Source organism: Mercenaria mercenaria, chromosome 12, assembly GCF_021730395.1.
Source record: "Mercenaria mercenaria strain notata chromosome 12, MADL_Memer_1, whole genome shotgun sequence".
Taxonomy (NCBI): Eukaryota; Metazoa; Mollusca; class Bivalvia; order Venerida; family Veneridae; genus Mercenaria; species Mercenaria mercenaria.
In genome coordinates, this window is record NC_069372.1 from 7,866,240 (window position 1) to 7,891,623 (window position 25,384).

At 35.9% G+C, this 25,384-nt stretch overlaps 2 protein-coding genes across 3 annotated transcripts in view; one reads left to right on the forward strand and one right to left on the reverse strand.

Annotated features, from left to right (window-relative positions):
* LOC123535463 (probable RNA-binding protein 19) overlaps positions 1 to 25,384 on the reverse strand; it is a 52,035-nt gene that overhangs the window by 19,334 nt on the left and 7,317 nt on the right. For both annotated transcript variants that reach the window (XM_045318151.2, XM_053519104.1), the window contains exons 3-13: positions 24,745 to 24,864; positions 20,228 to 20,290; positions 11,336 to 11,513; positions 10,866 to 10,924; positions 10,485 to 10,601; positions 9,550 to 9,609; positions 7,422 to 7,500; positions 5,058 to 5,215; positions 4,352 to 4,384; positions 3,128 to 3,203; positions 2,334 to 2,464 (exon numbers count right to left, since the gene is read on the reverse strand). In XM_045318151.2, the coding sequence (XP_045174086.2) occupies positions 2,334 to 2,464; positions 3,128 to 3,203; positions 4,352 to 4,384; positions 5,058 to 5,215; positions 7,422 to 7,500; positions 9,550 to 9,609; positions 10,485 to 10,601; positions 10,866 to 10,924; positions 11,336 to 11,513; positions 20,228 to 20,290; positions 24,745 to 24,864 (1,074 nt within the window). The remainder of the gene's footprint in view (positions 1 to 2,333; positions 2,465 to 3,127; positions 3,204 to 4,351; positions 4,385 to 5,057; positions 5,216 to 7,421; positions 7,501 to 9,549; positions 9,610 to 10,484; positions 10,602 to 10,865; positions 10,925 to 11,335; positions 11,514 to 20,227; positions 20,291 to 24,744; positions 24,865 to 25,384) is intronic.
* Positions 14,485 to 17,396, forward strand: LOC128547207 (uncharacterized). Its single transcript, XM_053519105.1, has 2 exons — positions 14,485 to 14,732; positions 14,928 to 17,396. The coding sequence occupies exon 2, from the start codon at positions 14,929 to 14,931 to the stop codon at positions 17,014 to 17,016; it is 2,088 nt and encodes a 695-aa protein (XP_053375080.1). The 5' UTR covers positions 14,485 to 14,732; position 14,928; the 3' UTR covers positions 17,017 to 17,396.

Consider the following 25,384-nt stretch of genomic DNA (forward strand, 5'->3'; position numbering starts at 1 on the left):
TTCATTGAAGGTTTGAAAAAAAAAAAATAACGAGCTTGTAGAACACGAAATGCCCCCCTTGATGCATTCAGTAATTGCACAAGGAACAGAAATTATTTGGTCACTGTACACAAATGTTTCACTGTTCTGGGTCAATGTGACCTTGACCTTTGACCTATTGACCTCAAAATTAATAGGGGTCATCTGCTGGTCATGATCAACTTCCCTATTAAGTTTCGTGATCCTAGGCCAAAGCGTTCTCAAGTTGTCGTCTGGAAACCGTTTAACTGTTCCCGGTCAATGTGACCTTGACATTTGGCATACTGACCTCAAAATCAACAGGGGTCATCTGCTGGTCATAATCAACCTCCATATCAACTTTCATGATCCTAGGCCAAAGCGTTTTTGAGTTATCATCCGGAAACCGTTTAACTGTTCCGGGTCACTGTCACCTTGACCTTTGACCAACTGACCTCAAAATCTATAGGGGTCATCTGCTGATCATGATCAACCTCCCTATCAAGTTTCGTGATCCTAGGCCCAAGTGTTCTCAAGTTATCATCCGGAAACGGTTTAACTGTTCCGGGTCACTGTGACGTTGACCTTTGACCTCAAAATTAATAGGGATCATCTGCTGGTCATGATTAACCTCCCTATCAACTTTCATGATCCTAGGCCCAAGCGTTCTTAAGTTATCATCCGGAAACCGTTTAACTGTTCTGGGTCAATGAGACCTTGACCTTTAACCTATTGACATCAAAATCAATAGGGGTCATTTGCTGGTCATGACCAACCTCCATATAAACTTTCACGAGCCTAGGCCCAAGCATTCTTGAGTTACCATCTGGAAACCGTTTAACTGTTCCAGGTCACTGTGACCTTGAACTTTGACCTACTGACTCAAAATCAATAGGGGTCATCTGCTGGTGATGACCAACCTCCCTATCAAATTTTATGATCCTAGGCCCAAGTGTTCTTGAGATATCATCCGGAAACCGTTTAACTGTTTCGGGTCACTGTGACCTTGACCTTTGACCTACTGATATCAAAATCAATAGGGGTCATCTGCTGGTCATGACCAACCTCCCTATCAACTTTCATGATCCTAGGCCAAAGTGTTCTTGAGTTATCATCCGGAAACGGTTTAACTGTTTCAGGTCACTGTGACCTTGACCTTTGACCTACTGATCTCAAAATCAATAGGGGTCATCTGCTAGTTATAACCAACCTCCCTATCAACTTTCATGATCCCAGGCCCAAGCGTTCTTGAGTTATCATCCGGAAAGGGATTGATCTACATACCGACTGACCGACAGACAGACCGACATCTGCAAAACAATATACCCCTCCTTCTTCAAAGGGGGGGCATAATAAAAAGGAGAGGAGAAGAGGGTGTGACCAAGGCAAGGTGGTGACCAGGTGTGGGTACACAACTTCACATGTTTATAATAAATGTTCATGGAAAAGAATGAAAGAAGTTTAATGAAATTCTACCAATTGGTTGGTTTGTTATGTACAAATCGGTAGATTTTTAAACAATTAAAGGGCAATAACTCTAAGGAAAATTGACCAATTAAAAAAAAAATTGACAGGCATCATCGAAGTATGTTGGTTCATATTTATTTCAAGTTTCATGAAATTTTACCAGCTTGTTACTGAGAAATGGCTGCAGACATGGATTTTTCATTTAATCAAGGGCAATAACTCTTAGGGAAATGGACCAATAAAACAAAATACTTGACGGGCATCATCGCAGTATGTTGGTGCATGTTTATTTCAAGTTTTATGAAATTCTACCCGAAGTTACTGAGAAATGGCTGCGGACAGACATTTTTGGGCATTTTTCATTAAATCAAGGGCAATAGCTCTAAGGGAAATTGACCAATCAAAAAAAAACTTGATGGGCATCATCGCAGTATGTTGGTTCATGTTTATTTTAAGTTTCATGAAATTCTACCTGCTAGTTACTGAGAAATGGCTGAGGACGGACATTTTTGGGCATTTTTCATTAAATCAAGGGCAATAACTGTAAGGGAAATTGACCAATCAAAAAAAAACTTGAAGGGCATCATCGCAGTATGTTGGTTCATGTTTATTTTAAGTTTCATGAAATTCTACCTGCTAGTTACTGAGAAATGGCTGCGGACGGACGCACTGATGGACGTGACGGACGGACAACACCATTTCAATACCCCCCTCCCGATTTCATCGGCGGGGGATAATAACTGAAATACTGTCAAAAATGCTGTTAAACTCAAATCAAGACCAAAAAAAAACAAAAGAAAATGACCATAATAAATTTTCAAGATTTTTTCCACTGAACAAAGAACTATCTCATTATATTTTGCTCTTACCTGGAACACTTTGCCATCTAGAGCACTGTATGCTCTGACAGCATGCTCCGGCATCATGTACGTAATAAAAGCAAATCCTTTCACCTTCTTTGTTAGAGAGTCTACAGGACATTTCACCTCAGTTAAAGGACCTAAAAACACAATAAATATATCACCGTATGCATACCAGTAGTTTTACATAGTTCATACAGAACTTCCTATACTTTGGATCTCAGGCAATAGTTTCAACTGTTGACCGGCAAGTCAGCAATAGTTTCAACTGTTGACCGGCAAGTCAGCAATAGTTTCAACTGTTGACCGGCAAGTCACTCAATAATTATTTTATTACTTAACATCAGAAATTAATTTTCACAGTTTCTGTCTTTCAATTTTTGACTTAACAGCCCAGTAAACGGTTGAGCTGTGGTCTAATGGTTAAGGTGTCGGCCGCTTAACCCGGGAGTCGTAGGTTGGAGCTAAACTACAGTCATGACTACGCCTTCTCATATGACACCAGTACTGGATTTTTCAGGAAGCAGACTCGATAGTGGTTCATATAAGCTTGACGCTTTCACCACAATCAAGCTAAAATAAATCAGTATAAACTAAACATGCGTTGAACATAGACCGATCATACAGCACAAACTATAGATTGGTGATTTATATCAGGAGTTATGTAATAATAATTTACAGTTACTGTAATAATAAATCAAAGACTGAGTGAATAACTTATGACCAGTTTCTTCACTGTGCCCAAGATGTACACTTCAATCAACATTTTTCGATCAAGAACTATTAGAAATTAATTTTCTTACCAAACTGCTTAAATTCTGCTTCCAAATCTTCCTCTGTACAAGAATATGCCAGATTTCGAACAAACAGTCTGCCCGTCTGCAATACATAATACAATATATTTATGTAGTTATAATATTTTCATTTTTTTTGGTCTGTTTTGGGTTTAACGCCATTTTTCAAAGGTATTTCAGTTATATAACAGTGGGCAGTTAACCCAACCAGTGTTCCTGGATTTTGTACCAGGATAAACCTGTTCTCCGCAAGTAAATGCCAACTTCCCCACATGAATCTGAGGTGGAGGACAAATGATGTCAGTCACAATGTCTTTTTATCAAATCGCCATGGAAACCATACGCCCAGCCGGGGATCGAACTCACAATCCCGCGATCCCTAGATTGCACTCTCCCTATTCAGCTAAGCAGGCAGGCTATGATTTTCATTTTACTTCTACTTTTCAAGAAGTTCATATGAATGGCATTTAGTTAAGTTTACTTGCTGCTTCTTTAATTTTTGTCCAGATTAAATCCTTGCATGTTTGACAGGGCTTTTGAACACCACATTCCAATAATGCTCCCAGCTCATTCTTTGTTTCTTTGATTGGATTTAATTTCCTAAGTATTTCACATGTGTAATGTCCACCATTTAAGCTATCCAGTGTTCCTGGATTCTAAAAACTACCAAACCCAAACATAGCACCACTACTCACACGTTCTCCGCATGTAATTGACAACTTCTCCATATTAATCAGAGGTGAACATCAGGCGACTTCAAACACACAGCTTTTTGTCAAATCATCAAAAGGAACTTACGCCATGCTCAGGGATCAAACTCATAACCTCTTGATTCACAGTCTTGTTAATACAAATGTAACTGGACAATCGTCTCTACCTGAATCAGGGCCATTCAATGATTCTGCCTGTACTCAAACCCGCAACCTCTGGCTTGGAAGTCAGACCTTTTACCTATTTGGTACTCTACTTCCCAGATGAACTAGAATACTATGCATTTACCAGTACATCTTCTACTACCCATTAACTGTATACATGTCTGAAGAACAACCTAAAGCCCCTACCCCAGTTTCTTTACAAGCAGCAGCTGTAACACACATCTTTATACTTCTGTCTTGTAAGTATACTGTATAGAAATAGCACATTTGATCCATGAGATCTGAATGCTCTCTTTATTGAAAACTGGAATTTAAAAATAACTTTTCTATTAACTTTCTGTAAAAATATCTGTCATACCTCAGCAATTCCTTCACATTCTTCTGAATCATTCTGAAAAGTAAATAGACAGCTTTAGAATTAACACTGAAACAAACATTCCATAATACTAACCAACTTTCTCAATCCTTCTTATACTGTATTGTTAACCTAGAAATTTTGCACTTTTTAAGTTAGAGAAAGTAGTGAGGACATTATATTTGCAAACTTAATAGTCGCAAAATTTTTGCTAGTTAAATATAATACTGTAATATCATTGTCAGGATTACAATGTTAAAAAGAACAAGCAAATTCAATGAATTTATATCCCCTGCCGAATAAGTTGTTTTGTGAATGAGTGGATTATGTTTTGAAAGATATTTAATTTCCAGATATAATTATGAATTTGAAAACAATTAAATGGTAATAACTCTGCAGTTACTGAAGAGATCCTGATTAAAGACGTGCATGCACCACTGCCCTAAAGTGATCTATATTTGTGTTTCATGAAGATCCATCAATGGATTACTTTCACATAATTATGGGAAATCAGACACACAGAAGCATGGATGTACTGATGAACAACGTTAAATCTATTTCGCTCCACATTTGGCAGGGGATATTAAAATATCACCTGACGGCGAAATGCAAAATATTGTTGCCATGAACATTTCTTGGTTAACAAAACTTATATCTTTCTACAGTCATTGGCATTACAAAGTTCAAGTTATAGCTTAAAAAAACCTACTTTAATTTCCCACGGCCTTGGTTTCTCTGGCTCTGGTATGTCCACCTGATCATTGTCACATTTCTTCAGAAATATCCTTTTGCCTCCGATAAAGTTTTTATTTCTTCTTAACCCTTGCTCCAGGTCGTTTTCTGTTTCAAATCCAACATAAGCTATACCTGGAACAAAAGTAAAATATAATGAGTAAAAGTTTACACCTGTCATGGCTGTATCTAAAGTCTTCTCTCTCTGCTTTGGGAACTTTCTTTCGCTATGGTCAGATCGCTGTGTTTCTGTACTGGTAGAGGATGAGTTTGGAGCTCCCAAGTGGCTCCCTTTGTATGTAAAGCACCTTTGCATGTGTTTATCATGAAATGGGTGCTATATATCTGGTATAATATAATATAACATAATGCAATAATATATAACATGATATAATAATATGATACCATATAATATAACATGGTGTTTCAAAATGAAATGTAAACAAGTATCTGAGTTAACTCTTTTTTCAAATAAATCATGCTTCTTCCTCTAGCCAATCTAACTAAATCATCAGTCTCTCAACATCTAGATTCATAGTCTTGTGTTTTTGGGGTTTTTTTCTGCTTGTTCTAACTCTGCTGAATGTTCACAGTACTACAGTTTTGTAACCTATTCAGTTAACCTTTCCAGCGTTCCTCAATTCTGTACCAGTACAGACTTGTTCCCAGAAAGTAACTGACAACTTTCCCACATGAATTAGAGGTACAGAAACAATGACTTTAGATACAAAGATACAATGTCTTCTGTCAAATTCACAGGGAATACAATGTCATGCCAAGTCAATGAATCAAAATTGCAACCACTTGATTCCTAGTCCTATCCTTAACCTATAAACAATCAGAGCTGCTTTATCTATTGATAGTTGTTTTAAAAAAAAGATACATGTGACATGTTTTCTTTATTGCAGCCATAATGAACTGACATTATTACAGTGTAACCTCCCTGGAGTGAACACCACTAGGAAGACTGAAATACTGTACGGTGATTAATGCCCTTGTGTTGGAGGTTATTAATTAAGAAATCATCATATGAGAAAGTATATATAACTTATATTCCTTTAACAGTGCCCACAAGGGTATTACCTTTTGCAAAAGGAGGATGTTTATTAAGGCCCTAAAACTTGAGATAGTATTACATTTTTAGAAAATATAAACTATAAATGCAACTTATAATGAAGGAACTTTCACAATTATAGGTCTGCTGTACTGCTGGTATCCACTTATCTAAATCAACTTTTAAAACAAGGAGCTGCGTTCAATAAACGCTTGATGCCCCCGGTGGCATCCTTGTTGATACATAGCAACCTAAGTCCAAAACGAGGTCAAGGTCAAACTGAGGTCAGGTGATGTTTGAAGATGAGGAATGGTCACAGGTTACATCTGTATTAGTATCAATTCATTCTTGTAAGTGGTATTAATGCTAGACGAAACAGTCCCATTTGGTTAACCAAGAGATGGCCCATATAAAGCAACCTAAGTCCAAAATGAGGTCAAGGTCAAGGTCAAACTGAGGTCAGGTGATGTTTGAAGATGAAGAATGGTCACAGGTTACATATGTATTAGTATCAATTCATTCTTGTAAGCGGTATTGATGCTAGACGAAATGGTCCCATTTGGTTAACCAAGAGATGACCCATATAAAGCAACCTAAGTCCAAAATGAGGTCAAGGTCAAGGTCAAATTGAGGTCAGGTGATGTCTGATGATGAGGAATGGTCACAGGTTACATCTGCATTAGTATCAAGTCATTCCAGTAAGGGGTATTGATGCTAGGCGTAACGGTCCCATTTGGTTAACCTCGTATGGACGGACGAACGGACGACAGGATGATCACTATATGCCTCCCGCATCAGTAGATGCCGGAAGAATAAAAATTTTAATGTTGGGGGTTGGGCATTTTTCACGGGGAGCCTGTTGATTAAAGAATATACAGTATAAAGGTAAATGTAAAGGTCTTGTTTATTATAGTGCCACCCCTATTGAAAGGGCCAGCCAATTTGGCTTATGAGACACCTTTATTGTGCGTACCAATTACCTCCAAACTCCTACCACTATGCCCGGTGGATAGAAGTTGGTAACCATTCATTTAACTAGCTCGCGGCTCACAAACCGGCCTTTTCGGAATGAGTCCCATGACAAACATCCCCCAGACGAACGCTCCCCATGAGGCTCGAACCTTCAACCTTCCAATCCCGAGGCAGACGCCTTAATCACTGGGCCACGGTATATGTATTTGAAGAAATGTATTTGCTTCAAGGAGTGTCTTTAACAACAGGTTATACTGTTTTGTCAGTTGTTATTGATGATTTTTCAAAACTTCTTGAGTATAGGCTATTACATACCTATTGGTCTTTTTGCAGCATTTTTCGCTACATGCAGCTTTGCTAATTTCAAAGGGTTGAAGAATTCTTTCACGGCTTTCTAAAATTATAACACAAAAGTAAGTTAACACATGTCCAATGTGTCTGCAAACTGCTTTAATACAGAAATGTGATGAAAATGCAAAATTAAGTAGACAGAAATTTTACTTCAAGGAGATATTTAATTACCCTCTGTAATACTAAATATTTAAAAAGCAGAGTATTGATTTCATATCAATATAATTTCTAGTTTTACATTTGCATTTGACAGATACTGGGATATTTCAACAATCTGAACCATATGACAATTTTAAAACAGCATGTTACTTGCTAATTCTTCTATTTCCAGTCTACCCTGGTTGTACAACCAAACAAAGAGAGATAATAATAATTTTACAAACTTGCATTTCTAATATATTTCAGCAAAATACTGGTATTGAACTGTCCATTGACATATTTGTCAAATATAATACAATACTGTAAAATCATTTATTTTCGTGGGCATGAAATTTCGTGGTTTTGGTCAAAACGGCAATTTCGTGGGGATTTGAATTCGTGGATTTCAACATTTGAACATAATATGAATAGGCATTTTACTTGTTCGTTAGGATTAAATTTCAAAGATTGATCTAACCACGAAATCCACGAAAGTTAGTCCCCTACGAATATTAATGATTTGACTTAATGACCTAGTTTTTGAAGGCATGTGACCCACTTTTTAACTTGACCTAGATATCATCAAGGTGAACATTCTCACCAAATTTCATGAAGATCTCATGAAAAATATGGCCTCTATAGAGGTCACAAGGTTTTTCTATTTTTAGACCTACTGATCTAGTTTTTGACCGCACATGACCCAGTTTCGAACTTGACTAGATATCATCAAGCTGAACACTCTCACCAATTTTTATGAAGATCCATGGAGAAATATGGCCTCTAGAGAGGTCACAAGGTTTTTCTATTTTTAGACCTACAGACCTAGTTTATGAAGGCACGTGACCCACTTTTGAACTTGACCTAGATATCATCAAGGTGAACATTCTCACCAGTTTTCATGAAGATCTCATGAAAAATATGGCCTCTAGAGAGGTCACAAGGTTTTTCTATTTTTCAACCTACTGACCTAGTTTTTGACCGCAGTGACCCAGTTATAAACTTGACCTAGATATCATCAAGCTGAACACTCTCACCAATTTTCATGAAGATCCATTGAGAAATATGGCCTCTAGAGACGTCACAAGGTTTTTCTATTTTTAGACCTACTGACCTAGTTTTTGATCGCACGTGACCCAGTTTCGAACTTGACCTAGATATCACCAAGATGAACATTCTGATCAATTTTCATGAAGATCTTTTGAAAAATATGGCCTCTAGAGAGGTCACAAGATTTTTCTATTTTTAGATCTACTGACCTAGTTATTGACCGCACGTGATCCAGTTTAAAACTTGACCTAGAAATCATCAAGGTGAACATTCTGACTAATTTTCATAAAGATCCCATGAAAAATATGGCCTCTAGAGAGGTCACAAGGTTTTTCTAATTTCAGATCTACTGACCTAGTTTTTGACCGCACGTGACCCAGTTTCCAACTTGCCCTAGATATCATCAAGGTGAACATTCTGACCAATTTTCATGAAGATCCATTGAGAAATATGGCCTCTAGCGAGGTCACAAGGTTTTTCTATTTTTAGACCTACTGACCTAGTTTTTGACCACACGTGACCCAGTTTCGAACTTGACCTAGATATCATCAAGGTGAACATTCTGACCCATTTTCATGAAGATCCATTGAGAAATATGGCCTCTAGAGAGGTCATATGGTTTTTCTATTTTTAGACCTACTGACCTAGTTTTTGACCAAACGTGACCCAGTTTCAAACTTGACCTAGATATCATCAAGATGAACATTCTGACCAACTTTCATAAAGATCCCATGAAAAATGTGACCTCTAGAGTGGTCACAAGCAAAAGTTTACGCACGGATGGACGGACGCACGGACGGACGCTGCACGATCACAAAAGCTCACCTTGTCACAAAGTGACAGGTGAGCTAAAAATAGTTCTCATGTTCAGAAGAAAATTGGATTAAATGTAACACTGTCAACTTACCTCTCCACATTTTGCAGGAATGCCTTTCAGCTTCAACATGTACAGGGTTTTCTTCTCTTCCTGCAAGTAAAATAGAAGAGTCTGCAATTTTAACCTTTAGCCTGCTGCCGGCATATGTGTCTGCCTTTGCGACCATTGCAGACAAAAATCAGCCTGCACTTCCGTGCAGGCTGATCATAGTCTGCACTGTTTGCTATTCAGTCAGTAAATTTTCAGTAAACACCCCTTTGAATAATAAATGGTACTGCCCAAATTGAATGAAATTTAGAAATTTAGCAGGGTAAAGGTTAAGGAATCTTTTTAATTCAATTTTTACTAGTCCATTCTGGCTTGACTGTGATGAAAACTAGTCTCTGGATAAAATAGTCATGTAAAACTAAGTTTGCTTTAATATAAATGTGCCAAATTGAAAAGGTGGAAATAGCCATGAAAAAGTAATTAAGGGAATGATTATTCTAAATCTGAGCCATGCCATGAGAAAACCAACATAGTGGGTTTGCGACCAGCATGGATCCAGACCAGCCTGCGCATCCTCGCAGTCTGGTCAGGATCCATGCTGTTTGCTTTCAAGGCCTATTGGAATTAGAGAAACCATTAGCGAACAGCATGGATCCTGACCAGACTGTGCGGATGCACAGGCTGGTCTGGATCCATACTGGTCGCAAACCCACTATGTTGGTTTTCTCATGGCACGGCTCATCTTATGTTTTTAGAAAATGTAAAACTGCCTCAAAATCTTTGTAATGCATCAAAATCTAAAAAAGCATGTAAAAAGGAACTGTTGCTTAAACTCATTCACATGTTTAAATATTCAAAATCAAACATTCTCAGAAAGACTAATATAGCTATTTTAGAAGCAATTAAGACAATACCTCTATATAACAACTGATATGCTCATGTTTGTATGGTCAAACCAAAAGTAATCCAATACTTACTTGATTTTTCTTGTCTTTCAGTTTCTTAGCAGAGACTGGATTATCACTGCTGTCTTGCTCATCATCTGAATCACCCACCTCTCCTTTATCTTTACTCGAAACTTTTGACTTCAAGTACTGAAATATTTCAAAATAGAATAACTGTTTTAATGAGAGCCAAGACCAAAATCTCATTTGAAAACTCAGCTTAATATAAAAATCATTGAGAAAAACAAGTTAAATCAATATTATCCCTACTGCCTTCTTTTCACTATATACAAAAGTATAGCCTTAAACACACTCCCAGATATTCATGCCTGGCAATTCTTTTTCTTAAATAATGCTTCATTGTTTTGATCTCTATACTGGTTTAATATAATCTTAATTCTACATTATACTTACATCTAAATCTGATAGCCCCTTTAATACAGCTGTCTTATTCTTCTCTTCAGCTACATCTTCTACAACAAAAGAATACTACTTCATACAAATTTAAATCTCAAAGAAACAATTTCCATTCATTTAATCTTCCAAACTTGAAATCCACAAATTCATATTCCCAAGAAATTCCCACGAAATAGTTATTTCAACCAGAATCAAGAAATTTCGTTCCCACAAAAATAAATAATAATACAGTAAATATTTATTTTTCATGACCCCAATTTTTCTTGGTGTTTTTTGGTGGTTTATAGGTCATTTAAAACATAAGGCTAGTAATTCATTTTTAAAATGGGCCTGGTTATGTGTTATGTAGCTCTCAGAAGTTTGTAGTTTGTAAATTTACTATGATATAGAACACAGAGCAAATTTATTTACTACTGTACAGCCTATAACTACTAAATACCACAAAACAAAAGCATTCCTAAACCTACCATCGGAGTCCTGCTCTTTTTCACTGTAGTCTGCTTCCTCATGTGATTCAGACATTTGGTGGTCACTGACCTTACTTTTTTCATCTGCAGGTCTCACACCATCATTGGTCCAGACTGGTTTAACACTAACATTCTGATGAACCTCAAGAAATTCAGTAAACTTTGGATCATCCTTCACCTGAAATGAAGACATGAAATGAAGAGTATTCAATGATTTTAAAACCATTCCTTTCAAACAATACCGGAATATCAGTAATCAGATCAAATCAACAGTGTTCCCTGATTTACCTCCAAATATATTCCTGTAAACAAAACACAGTCGATCAAACATGTCCATAAATAATTATACAGAGGATATTACTGAGTGTCTTCTTATACTGAATTTATCAAAAAATTGAATAAATTGCCACTCCCTGTACAGAATTTTATCGCTTTATTTAACAACTTTGGTAAGTTCACTGTGGAAACAACACAAATGTAATATTGTTTTTATCACATGCTAGCTGTTTATGTTGAAGCGTGTTGATTAACATTATTGAAATACTGTTGATTCTGTTCAATTTTTAGGGTAAAATGTCTGAAGCAGACAGGAGACCGAGCTAAAATTAATGTTCTTAATTCTTGACATATAAAGAAATAAACAAGAGCTGTCTGTAAGACAGCACGCTTGACACTTCTCAGTACTTGACTCTTCTCAGTACTTGACTCTCAATTAGAGCTTTGCCAGTAAAAACTTTAACCAAAACTAGATGTGTGTCCATAGGACACAGGTGCCCCCTCCTCCATCCCCGTAACATAAACTTTTAAGAACCTTATGTGTATTTTTCACTTAGTTAGCTATAACTCTGGCCTAGCTGAGTAAAATCCTAAAGAGTACACTTCACAGGCTATAAAACAATCCTCTAATGTTTTATGATTCTAGGTCAAGTACATTTTAACATACATGTTTCACAAACTTTTTTTTTTTTTTTTTTTTTTTTGAGTAAGTCTGGACAAGAAGTCTGGTCTTGTGTAATGAAAAAACTTAAAAAAAACAAGATAAGTCAGGGGCCATAACTCCTACAGGACTGAATGAATCCAGACGCGAAACCCCAGGTGCACAACTACACAATGTGCTGACCAACATTCCTGTAAAGTTTTGTGACTCTAGGTCAAATACTTTTGGAGCTAGGCGCGACACAGCATTCTCGGAAGGAAGGACGGACGGACAAGAGCAAATCTATATGCTCCCACCACTCATGAGGGGGCACAAAAATTCTAAGAGCTTAACTCTGTCAAAATTCAATCAGTTATGTGGACTGTTTCCCCAGGTGTAGACTTTGTCAATAGCTTTGATAGTAACAGAAATATTTGACTTCATTGAAAAACTCCAACCAATGGTGATGGCAATGCCATGGAGAGTGAGTGCAATAGCTCAACATTTTCTTCGAAAAGTTAAGCAAACAAGACAGCAAAGATGGCCCTAAGTCGCTAACCTGAGAATCACATCATGACAGTGTAAACATGTTTGACCTAGTAATTTCATGACAACAATTATTCTGGTCAATTTTCATTAAGATTGGACCAAAAATCTAGTCTCTTAAGTGTTAACAAGTTTTTTCTTCAATTTGACCTAGTGACCTAGTTTCTGAGCCAAAATGACCTACATTTGAACTTTACTTATATTTGATCAAGGCAATCATTCTGACTAAATTTCATAAACCTCAATTGAAAAATACAGCCTCTATTGCATACAAAATGTCTTCCTTTGTTCTAGAGACCTAGTTTTTGACCTCAGATGACCAATATTCAAACTTGACCTTAATTGCATCAAGGCTCTCATTCTTTCCAATTTTCATGAAAATCAATTGATTAATTCAGTCTCTACTGCATACATAATATTTTTCTTTGATTTGACCTAATGACCTAGTTTTTTTCCACAGATGACCCATATCCTACCTTGACCTAGATTTCATCAAGGCAATCATTCTGACTACATTTTAAGAATATCCAGTGTAAAATGCAGCCCCTATTGTGTACACAAGGTTTTTCTTTAATGTCCGGGTGACCTAGTTTTCGACCCCAGATGACCCTTATTCAAACTTTACCAAGATTTAAGCCAGGCAAACATTCTGATTAGTTTTCATGACGATCCGGTGTAAAATGCAGCCCCTATTGCATACTTGAATTTTTCTTTGATTTGACCTATTGACACAGTTTTTGACTCCAGATGATCCATATTCAAACTTGACCTAGATTTCATCAAGGCAATTATTCTGACCAAAATGCATGAAGATCTACTGAAAAATACAGCCTCATTCGCATACACAAGATTTTTCTTTGATTTGACCTAGTGACCTAGTTTTTGACCCTAGATGACCCATTTTCAAACTTGGCCTAGATTTCAACAAGGTAATCATTCTGACCAAATATCATTCTGACCAAATTTCATGAAGATAGTTGAAAAATACAGCCTTTATCACATATACAAGGTTTTTCTTTGATTTGACTTAGTGACGTAGTTTTTGAACCTAGATGACCCTTTTTCGAGCCTGGCCTATATTTCATCAAGTTAATCATTCTGACCAAATTTCATGAAGATCAGTTGAAAAATACAGCCTCTATTGCTTACACAAGGTTTTTCTCTGATTTGACCTAGTGACCTAGTTTTCGACCCATTTCCATGCTTTGCCTAGATTTCATCAAGGTAACCATCCTGACAAAATTTACAATCAGTTGAAAAATACAGCCTCTGTCGCATACACAAGCTAAATGTTTACATACGACAGACAGACAGACAGACGTCGGACATTGTGCAATCACAACTAGACAGCTAAAAACAAACAACAGCTGTCCGTAAGACAGCCGATGCTCGATTATTCGAAATACTGTCCAGAAGCAGGAAAGTTTTTACCCTAAATGTTAAAATATCTATAGACTTTCAATCCAGTATCTGCACATGTGAAATCAATAGCCAAATAAAGTCACTATTGTGTTCACAAGAAATTGTGGATGGTTGAAAGAGGAAGCTCACCTTGTCACTATGCAGTGAACAGGCAGTGGAACATGGGGTCCTGAAAAGATTTATTTATGTTTGAGAGTATGAAAAGGCAATTAATACAGATTCTGAAGGCAATGAATAGTTTGGTGGTTTTAAAGAAAGCTGTTGATGTACAGGGAAAACTGTAAAAGTAAACATAAAATTTCATATAAATCACTATATCTAGCCTATAATAATATAGGATCATTAATGTAAGGGACTGAATGCCAAATCATATACTAAAACACTGATATCAGAGTTACTTCCCTTGGAAAAATTAGTTTTTGAAACCAAAAGAGGAAGTTATATTGTTTGGAAAAAATATATAATCACCAACTACGTAGACATTTAAAGTTTAGTTTTCTGTAAATTTACCAGGTCAGTTATTCCATTTTCTTATCTTTATCAACTTCTTGCCACATTTTAGTACTTATGTTATTAAAAACTGATCAAATTAAAAAATGTAAAAAAAATATAATGTATACAAATCTTGGGCATAAAAAAAATGAAAATTACATAACACAATCATGAAAATGTTTTATGAAGTCTGTCATGTTTAAAATTATATTTCAGGATGTTTCATACACCAGATTACTATCACAATATATCCATGAGACTGTCTGAGGTCCTGGATGATATTGGAGTAAATGAAAATATTGTAATGAAGAGGAGGAGGACAGCTTTACTGGGAGAAACTATGGATATAATCTCATACAGAGCAATTGGTGAACAAGGTACTGTTTATAATTTAGGCAGTCAATCAGAAGGCACCACAACAGTAGGACTGCAATCAGATACTGACATATTTGTCTGTGCAAATGATCTGATTGTGATACAGGACTGGTCTGAATGGACTCCAGGTGAACATAACATCCTGATGATCCAGAATGAAAAAACACCACCTGGTTATTGTCTTCTACAGGTACTTAGAGATGATGCTCCACTTCCTATTACAGATGAAGTAGGTAATGACTTTGTAAATGATACACAAGGAAGGACCTTGATCAAGAACACAATAATTGATATTGCACTGCAAGAAGGACGTCGGAGACAAGGACCATCACATGCATCAGCTGCACAACAAGGTCTTCTTGCAAGTGATATTGTGTTAGCACATCCTTGTAAATCATGGCCCCAGTCATCAAGAGCTTGGTTGCACCAGCAAGAAACAAACAAATGGCCAACAGCAGAAATGAAGAGATATGCAAAATCAACAAAGTGTTATGTTGTTGGTGTTGGCAGCACAGCAAGTGAAAATGTAGCCTTTGAATGGAGACTTTCTACCTCATTAGCTGAACGCTGCTTGATGTTCAATTTGAATATAACTCAGATAAAATGTTATGTCTTAATGAAAATGATTCTTAAATCATACATTAATGTTGAAAATGTTGACAATGAAAGTTACATTTCAAGTTTCATGTGTAAAACTGTTTTATTTCACTGTATAGCAAGTAAACCTTCATGTGTATGGAAGGAGTGTAATATATTAAATTGTTTAAATTACTGTCTATTTACACTGAACAATTGTTTATTAAATGAACACTGTCCCCACTTCATTGTTCATGAAAACAATTTAATGGCAGGAAAATTTTCTGCAGAAGTCAAACAGCAGTTACTTGAAAGAATGTCAACTTTGATACCATTTGATGACATTTCTCTTTTTGGAATTCAAATTGACAACCTTGGTGAAAGACTTCAGATTAAGCTCAATATGATAAATGAAGTACATCATGATATACCACAGCCAGATGAGTGCACAATGGATGTAACAAGTAATTTATTAGAATATACAGCTACAACTGTTTTATACATAGAGAAGATAGGAGATGGAAGTTTAGAAACACTATTACAGAAAGTGATACAACTAAAAAGATACTACAGAACTGGTGACATGTTAGAAAAAACAGCATGCAAACTTCTAGCACCTCTACTTTGTACATCAACAGGATCTCTGATAGCCTCACAGAACATTCAAATTAACAACACAGTTTCTCCTCAAGCACTTACATGGATTGAAGCTGGACTGGACTCAGATGTTGCTTCAAGCAGACTAAAACTTGCATCTATAATGTACTGTGTAGGCAATGCAGAAATAGCTGCTTTAATTCTTTCTCATATAGAAGAACAATATAAAATAGAAGTTACCGAGCCTAAATGTAACTGCTATGCCTTCTATAAATATGCTAAGAGAGGATTTGGTCAACTTTCTAGACAATATGGTGTAGAGGCTTTAAAATATATTGTTGCATTTTGTGTAAAATTTTTCACTTCAGAAATAAACTGTGTACCACATGAACTTCAGTATGAAATGTTTAGGTCAACACAAGAGGACCTGCTACATAGAGGTGAAGATGATGACTGGATGGACTGTGCTGTAGTAGACTCACTTCCATACCTTTACTTTCTACAATACAAGACATACAGTTTCCTACAGAGACCTGAGGAACAGCAACAAGCACTGAACAAACTTGGGTTGGTCATTAGAACAGAGCTCAACCTTGCACACAGAGAAACAGCACTGAATTTACTAGGACAGTGCATGGAACAGGAGAACAGACCTGTTGATGCTCTACAATGTTACACGTCATCTTTACACCTCAGAGAAAGAAACAATGCTGCTAGATTTCATATATGCAGGTGTTTGGCTAATACAATCTCATAAAGATCTACCTACCTGAACTGACTGGACATTCTGATTTTCAACTGACACAATGACAGAATTATGTCATATTTTAAAAAAGCTCTAATTCTTGCTATGAGCTAGTGAGCTTGTTATGAACTTATGAGCCAAGGACCCCACTGGAAATTAGTTGGAAAATTCAATTGGTTATCATGTGGTGTATATATGTCTCTAAATTTATATACGTGAAGACATGTTGGGTTTTTTCTTATTTTGTTTTTTTAATCGATTAAGAGATGTAACATGTAGCTATTTCTGTGATACAATTGAATGTTTGCTTGTATTGGAGTTGTTCTTAATGTGATATGTGTAATGTTTGTAATCATGACATATATATTCACGAATAAATCTATCTATCTATCTATCTATATTATCTACATTTATCAGGAATAGTTCTCAATGAGAGTGAATATCAATAAAACTTTGTCACATATTTTACCCACTCTACAGAAAAGGTTATCATACTTGCAATAGGCACATCAAATTTCACAAATACTGTGTACATAACTATCTAATTTGAGATAAAAATAATCATACTTTAAAAATATTCACCAACACTGTAAATGTGTAGCTTTAAATGTACTGATTCTGCATACTGTGAATGTACTGACTACTTTCACCCTTTGCACACTAAGAATGTACTGACTTGAATTTCAATATTGCACATCAAGAATGTACTTATACAGGGAAAAATGACCACACCCTCTGGCAGCCATGTTTTTTTGATGAATCAAAATAATTTGAACAATCTTGGTAGAGGGTCATACAAGGACTGTTAGTGTAAAATTATTTTAAAACCCGGTAAGCAGTTTCACACAAGATTATTTTAATTTCCACTATAATACATATAGGGAAAAGTGACCATGTCCTCTTGCAGTCATGTTTATTTGACGAATCAGAAAACAATATTTGTGGAAGGTCACATGAGAACCATTTGTGTAAAATTATTTGAAAATTTGGCTAGCAGTTTCACACAAAAAGATTTTATAAGTTTCCACTATATATACGGAAATGTGACCAAGCCCTCTGGGGGCCATGTTTTTTGATGAATCAAAATAATTTGAACAATCTTGGTAGAGGTTTACACAAGGACCATTTGTGTAAAATTATTTTGAAACTTGCCCAGCAGTTTCACACAAGAAGATTTTTTGAATTTCCACTATATACATAATAGGGAAAAGTGACCATGCTCCCTTGCGGCCATATTTTTTGACGAAATGGTATAATTTGAACAATCTTGGTAGAGGGTGACTATTTATGTGAAATTATTTCAAAATCAGACCAATGGTTTAGGAGGAGATGCTGTTTGAAGATTTTTCTATTTTTAGCTCTGGTGGCCCATATCTGTAATCAAGCGGAACCGTTGGAACAACTTTGGTAGCGGACCATATAAGGAACATCCATGCCAAGTTTCATCAAAATCCATTCAGTGGTTTTGGACAAGATGTCTTTTAAACACAACTGTTGATGACGGACGGACGCACGACGGATCACAATAGCTCACCCTGAGCATCGCTCAGATGAGCTAACAAGAGTGTCATGATGACCCTGGATCGCTCACCTGAGTAATATGAGCTACATGTTTCAAATGTCAAACTGATGATAAAATATTAAGAAAGTCAGTAGGTCACATTCATGGTCAATGAAATTCAGTTTTACGATTTCTGTGCAAAACTGTGTATGTCATCAATATTTCAAGGCTGTATCTTAAAAAACAAGAAAGTAGGTCAGTAGGTCAAGGTCACAGTCAAGTGACATCATATTACTTGGGGTCATCAGGTAATTATAATTAAACAGTCTTGGAAATAGGATCAGATGATTTTATAAGTATTTTTCCTATATAACTCATATAATAACTAAGTGACCCCAGGGCGGAGCCTTTTGGTAGAGGACTACTAGACAATGCATCATACCAAATATCAAAAGCCTAGGTCCTATGGTTTCAGACAAGAAGATTTTTAGAGCCTTTTCATATATAAGTCTATATAAAACTTGAGACCCCCAGGGCAGGTCCTCTTTTCACCCAAGGGATACAATTTGAACAATTTTGGTTGAGGACCATAAGACAATGCTACAAACCAAATATCAAAGGTCTAAGTGTTGTGGTTTCAAACAAGAAGATTTTTAAACTTTTTTCCCTATATAAGTCTATGTAAAACTTGGGACCCCCGGGGCGGGGCCATATTTGACCCTAGGGGGATAATTTGAACAGTCTTGGTAGAGGACCACTAGATGATGCTACATACCAAATATCAAAGCCCTAGGCCATGTGGTTTTGTACAAGAAGATTTTCAAAGTTTTCCCTATATAAGTCTATATAAACCATGTGACCCCCGGGGCGGGCCATATTTGACCCTAGGGGGATAATTTGAATAATTTTGGTAGAGGACCACTAGATGATGCTACACACCAGATATCAAAGTCCTAGGCCATGTGGTTTTGGACAAGAAGATTTTAAAAGTTTTTCCTTTCGGTTGCCATGGCAACCAAAGTTCTGCATGGAATTCAATTCTTTGAATAATTTTGAAGTGGGGCCACCCAAGGATCATTCCTGTGAAGTTTGGTGTAATTCTGCACAGTGGTTTTCAAGAAGAAGATTTTTTTAGAAATTGTTGACGGACGACTGACAACGCACGACTGACGACGGACATCAAGCGGTCACAATAGCTCACCTAGTAAGTTTTAAGTCTATATGCCTTTTAGTAATTATAAATTTCAAGTCTATATGCCTTTTAGTAATAACTGTATGTACTTGCATGCAAAACTTTAACCAGGATTTTCTAAGTCCAAAAGGGGGCATAATTTGGCCAAAATGCAGATCAGATTTATGGGACTTGATGCTATCAACTAGTTTTATAACCCTGAAGACACTTGAAGTTTCAATTCAATATCTACATTAGTTTTGGAGATAGTAACTTGCATGTAAACTTTAACCAGGATTTTCTTAGTCCAAAAGGGGGCATAATTTGCTCAAATTACATGACAGAGTTATGGAACTTGACCCAGTTAGGTTGGTAATTGACCTTAAAAAAATTTCAAAGCTATATGCCTTTAAATGATAGCTGTATGCACTTAACCAAGGTGTGACGCCGACGCCAGGGTGAGTAGAATAGCTAGACTAGTCGAGCTAAATTTTATTTGTAGTAAATCCACATTAAATTTTGTGCTTTACATGTGTTGATATTGTACTTACATCATCCAGTAATTCATCAACAATACTGTGGTCAGTTTTCTTCTTCTTTTTCTTCTTGTCTTCCTACAACAGGATAGGACAGCAATGAACATACAAAACTTCCAACTCATATCTATACAAGAAATATCTTTAAAAATGATGGTCGGCGAATTGTAATAAGGAAAGAAGTTTATGAATTTTTCATCTAACATTCATCTTTCATCTAACATTTTTCAAATTGCAAAACTAAACACCGCACTTTAACAATTTAAATGGTTCTCTTTTAATTTTTCGCAAAGGTTTCGTAGGGTTGCAATTTTGTTTCATTTATCCTTAGACGAATAATTACAGCAGTAGTTTAATGAAGATTCATGAAGTGGTTCATGAGAAGAGGTCATTAAACGTGTTTATATTTTTAGCTAAATTGGTCCCTATCCCCATTTGTAACAAAATAGCAGGAGACCTTACGATATTATTACACATCGAGTATGATAAAAATCCATTACATTTTAGTGGTTAATGCGAAGTAAGGCATATCTACTTTTAGCTATAGTGGTCCCTAATAATGCCCAAGTTCCTATATAACTAAATTTTGAAGAGGACCTTATAATGATGCTCCAGATCAAGTATGACAAAGATCCACCAAGCTGTTCATGAGACGCTGTATAAAGGCATTTCTAGTTTTAGCTCTAGCAGCCCCTAAAAGGGGTCAAATGTCCCAGCTGAACAAAGTTGGCTGCGGGCCTAATAAAGATGCTACAAATCAAGTTTGATTAGAGTCCATGAGAAAAAAATCAAAGGATTTTTTATTTATTATTTTTATTTATTTCTAAAATAGGCCAACTGATCCCGCTTTAACAAATGCATATTCGCTATTCATGAATTTTTGGACAATGACGTCACACCTATAAAAAAAGTGAAGGTCAAGCAAAACATACAATTGTAATTATTTCAATATTTCTGTTTCATAAGCAAAGTTGACCGTAGTCATATCACAAAGCAAAGTTTGACCGTAGTCATATCACAGAGATAAACTGTATGCAGCGTACCTTCATTTCAGTGTAATGAGATTCAGTCATTATATAGCATATATATAATAAAACAGATTTCAACTGAGTTCAATATTTGCATACAATACTAAAGAAAAATATTCATATATAGAATAAATCAGTTAAATAATTTATAACAAATATATCAAAGCAAACAAGTACTCATTTAAATATGCAATCTGAATAAGTCACAAAAGCAAGAAACCTTTTCATATACAGACGACAATTGTAACAAGGCAAATCTTTTAAAAAGCACTTCTCTACATAAAAGACTCTTATCACACCCTTATTCATGTGATACGCAGACCGTATTCAGCTCTTTCTTTAATTTGATATATGTTGGTATTTGAACAGGTTTTTATCATATTTATTAAACTTACTTATCATTTTGAAATATATCAATATTCTTGCTAAATATACTGAGCCAAAGTTAGCTTTAAAACTGTGAACAGCGTCGTTTAGAATAAACGCTTTGTCTACATTTCACTCAGCGTAGCACAATCAACAGAGTGAAAGTAATTGACACTCTCGTCCAATCAGGCAGAGTGTTGCATAAATCTTCCATTTTGATAAATTATCTATAATGCGTTATCAAGTAGTTTGATTTGCAAACTGAAGTCACGTGGCATAGGTAACGAAAACGAATTAAGACGGCGTTCGCCGAAAAACTTGAAGAAAATGTGTCTTATTAGGCCTTTGTCATTAAACCTGTACCCTGCTAAATTTCTATAATGGACTGGTCCATCATTCAATTCGGGCAATACCATTTATTTTTCGAAGGCGTGTTTATTGAAAATTTTCTGACCGAAAAGCAAAAAGTGAAGACCATGATTAACCTGCAGTGATGTGCAGTGCACTGGTGGCAAAGGCATAATCACTTGCCGGCAGCAAGCTTAAGGCGAAACCACTCAATTTTGTTGGTATACATTTGTGTTTCCTGTCAAAGTGAATAGACTTCTTATTTCTAAGATTAAGATAAACCTTAATTCTACATGTTTGTTGAGATTTAAGGTAGTTATGCACTTTTGGATCAAAATTTTTTCTACAATGTAGAATTTGATTAAACTCTGATTTTTCAAAACTTCGGAATATCTTAAGAAAATTCAGCAAATAAAAAAGATAGGGTCGTGTGCTTGATTTTTTGCTAGTCTGATTTGAAATATATTTGAATATAAGCAATTTTTCATAATGGGAGTCTATGGGAAAACGCAACTTTTGTAACATTTTCACAAATAGAAATTTTTCTAAAACGTAGATTTTAATGAAACTTCTCAGAGTGGTAAATAAACATATGGCCTATGATATGGTGAAATAAAATTAATGTATAGGTCCGTGTGCTTACTTTTGAGATATTTGGCCATGATTGAAGTGAACTGCCCATTTCAAGCAATTTTGAATGTGTCACATGTTTTTATATGATATTTTAACTTTTGAAAGATAGTAACAGTGCCATTTTAATGAATTGACTCACATATTACCATTAATTCATAAACTGATTTTCATTTCCGTACGCCGAATCCAGGTTTTATTCTATGTTTTCCGGATAAATGACGTTACGCCATCACTTCCGGTTTACCAAACATGCAGAACTACCTTAGTAGTTCTGTTTGTTTGATAAACCGGAAGTAATGGCGTAACGTCATTTAGGCCATAATAAATTAATTCCTAGATTATCATCCATATTTTGTTTAAAAAGGGGGCAGAGGGTAGAATTTTATTTTCTATTTTTAAAACAACTGTACATAGGGGTTCCACTTGACCTGGGAGTAGGGATTTTGACTCTTGATTTACATACAGACTCCTAGGATTTCAGCTGAAGGGTCCTTTTTTTCAACATGAGGAGATATATTTCAGTTTAAACTCACAAAATCAAGCCTTTTATATTCACAATGACAGCTGTTTATATATAAATTATACATTTTGGTTCCTTTTTTTTTTAAGAGAGCGAGATAAAAAAAGGTTGGGGCGGCATAAAAATGAGGGGGCGAGTGGGGATGATAATCTAGGAATTAATTTATTATGGCCTTATCCAGGTAACTTAGAAAAAGCCTTCTTTCTGCGTACGGAAACGAAGATCATTTTATAAATTAATGGCAACCCGTAAATTTATTACAATGGCAATGTTACTCTCTTTCTAAAGTTAAAATATGATATTAAAACATCTGACATGTAAAATAACTCAAAATAATATTATAAAAACCAGTTTGAAATGTGAGGATTACATTAATCATGCCATTGGGCAATTATCTCAAAAACACATGGACATATACATTTTATTTTTCCATGTCATAGGACATGTTTATTTACGACAGTGATTTTTTTTATTTCAATCTACATAAAAAATTCTATTTGCAACAATGTTATGAAAATTGTGATTTTCCCATAGACTCCCATTATGAAGACTTGCATGAAATTTATCCACATTTTTCAAATCAGCCTTACAAAAATTCAAGCACACCTCCCTATCTTTTTTTTATTCTTTTTTATTTGCGGAATTTTCTAAGCATATTCTGAAGTTCTGAAAAATCATGGTTTGATTAAATTCTATATTGTAGCAAAAATTTTCATCTGAATGTGCAGACCTTAACTTGATGTATACACAACATTTAGTCCCGGAAATCATTAGTCCTCCACCTCTGATTCATGTTGGGAAGTTGGAAGTTACTTGCGGAGAACAGGTTTGTACTGGTACAAAATCCAGGATAACTGGTAAGGTTAACTGCCCGCCGTCACATGACTGAAATACTGTTGAAAAACAGCGTTAAACCCCAAACAAACAAATTTATGGTTGAAGAACGTGAGAATATGTAATGGCAAGGTAATTGCCAACTGTAATATGGGTCTAATACCTTCACCTGCTAAATTTCTTTAATTAACTTGTCCATCTTCCAATTTAGACAGTATCATTAACTGTTAAAGGGGTGCTTACCAAAAAGATACCGAGTGGCAAACAGCGCAGGTTTTGATGTGCTTTTTGTTTGTTTGTTTTGGGTTTAACGCCGTTTTTCAACAGTATTTCAGTCATGTAATGGCGGGCAGTTAACCTAACCAGTATTCCTGGATTCTGTACCAGTACAAACCTGTTCTCCGCACATAACTGCCAACTTCCCCACATGAATCAGAGGTGGAGGACTAATGATTTCAGACACAATGTCATTTATCAAATAGTCACGGAGAACATACGCACCGCCCGAGGATTGAACTCGCGGCCCCGATATCCGTAGACCAACACTCTTACCTACTGAGCTAAGCGGGCGGGCTGTCTTGATGTGCAGTTTGATTATTAACTGCATTGGCCGCAAAGGCAGAATCAATTGTGTCCAGCATGATAAGGTTTGAATCATTTTATTGCCGCTAAATGGCTTATGCCAAAGCGTAGTTATTATGTGGTTGCAGGATCTTGTACTTTACAATTTTAATTATATATTTTTACTTCATGGTAAAGTATATTATAACAGAATATGTAAGTGTAAAGGGTATGATAAATACCTTATTTGATGTACCATCTTTTGAGGCCTTTATATTTGCCTGTCCGGCCGAACTGTCTTTTGCATATTTGCTCCAGGCTCGTGGTTTGTTTGTGTCTCCAAAATCTTTTGCGACTTCTATCTAAAAAAAGATAATTTGTTAAATGACAAAAACAGAATCCAACTAGAATGTGTCTGTAGGACACAGGGTGTGCATCCCCACCCCCCCACATCCCCCTGGTACATTTGTCACAAATAAGGGGAAATAATTCAAATGTTTGCAGTCTTCATGGGGTATAGCCTCATGAAAAGGATTCATTATTCTATACCATATACTTTTTGAGCTATGAGCATCACAAACAAAAAATCCACTTTTTTGGCTATTTCAAGGGCCATAACTCTGAAATAAACGCTTACATTCTCAAGAAGAATGCCAAGTGTGCAAGGTCACATTATGATAAAGACTCAAGCAAGGTTTCATGAATTTACATTAAATACTTTCTGAGTAAGGCACATAATTAGGTGAAAATATGCATTATTTTACTATTTCAGGGGCCATAACTCTGGAAATAAGGGTGGACCTAGATGAAAAATAGTAGGTGCACAAGTTCATATCATGATAAAGACTCATGCAAGGTTTCTTCAATTTATATCAAATACTT

Excerpts from the sequence above, each read along its gene's own strand:
- LOC128547207 (XM_053519105.1), top strand. The coding sequence starts at position 14,929 with ATGTTTCATACACCAGATTACTATCACAATATATCCATGAGACTGTCT.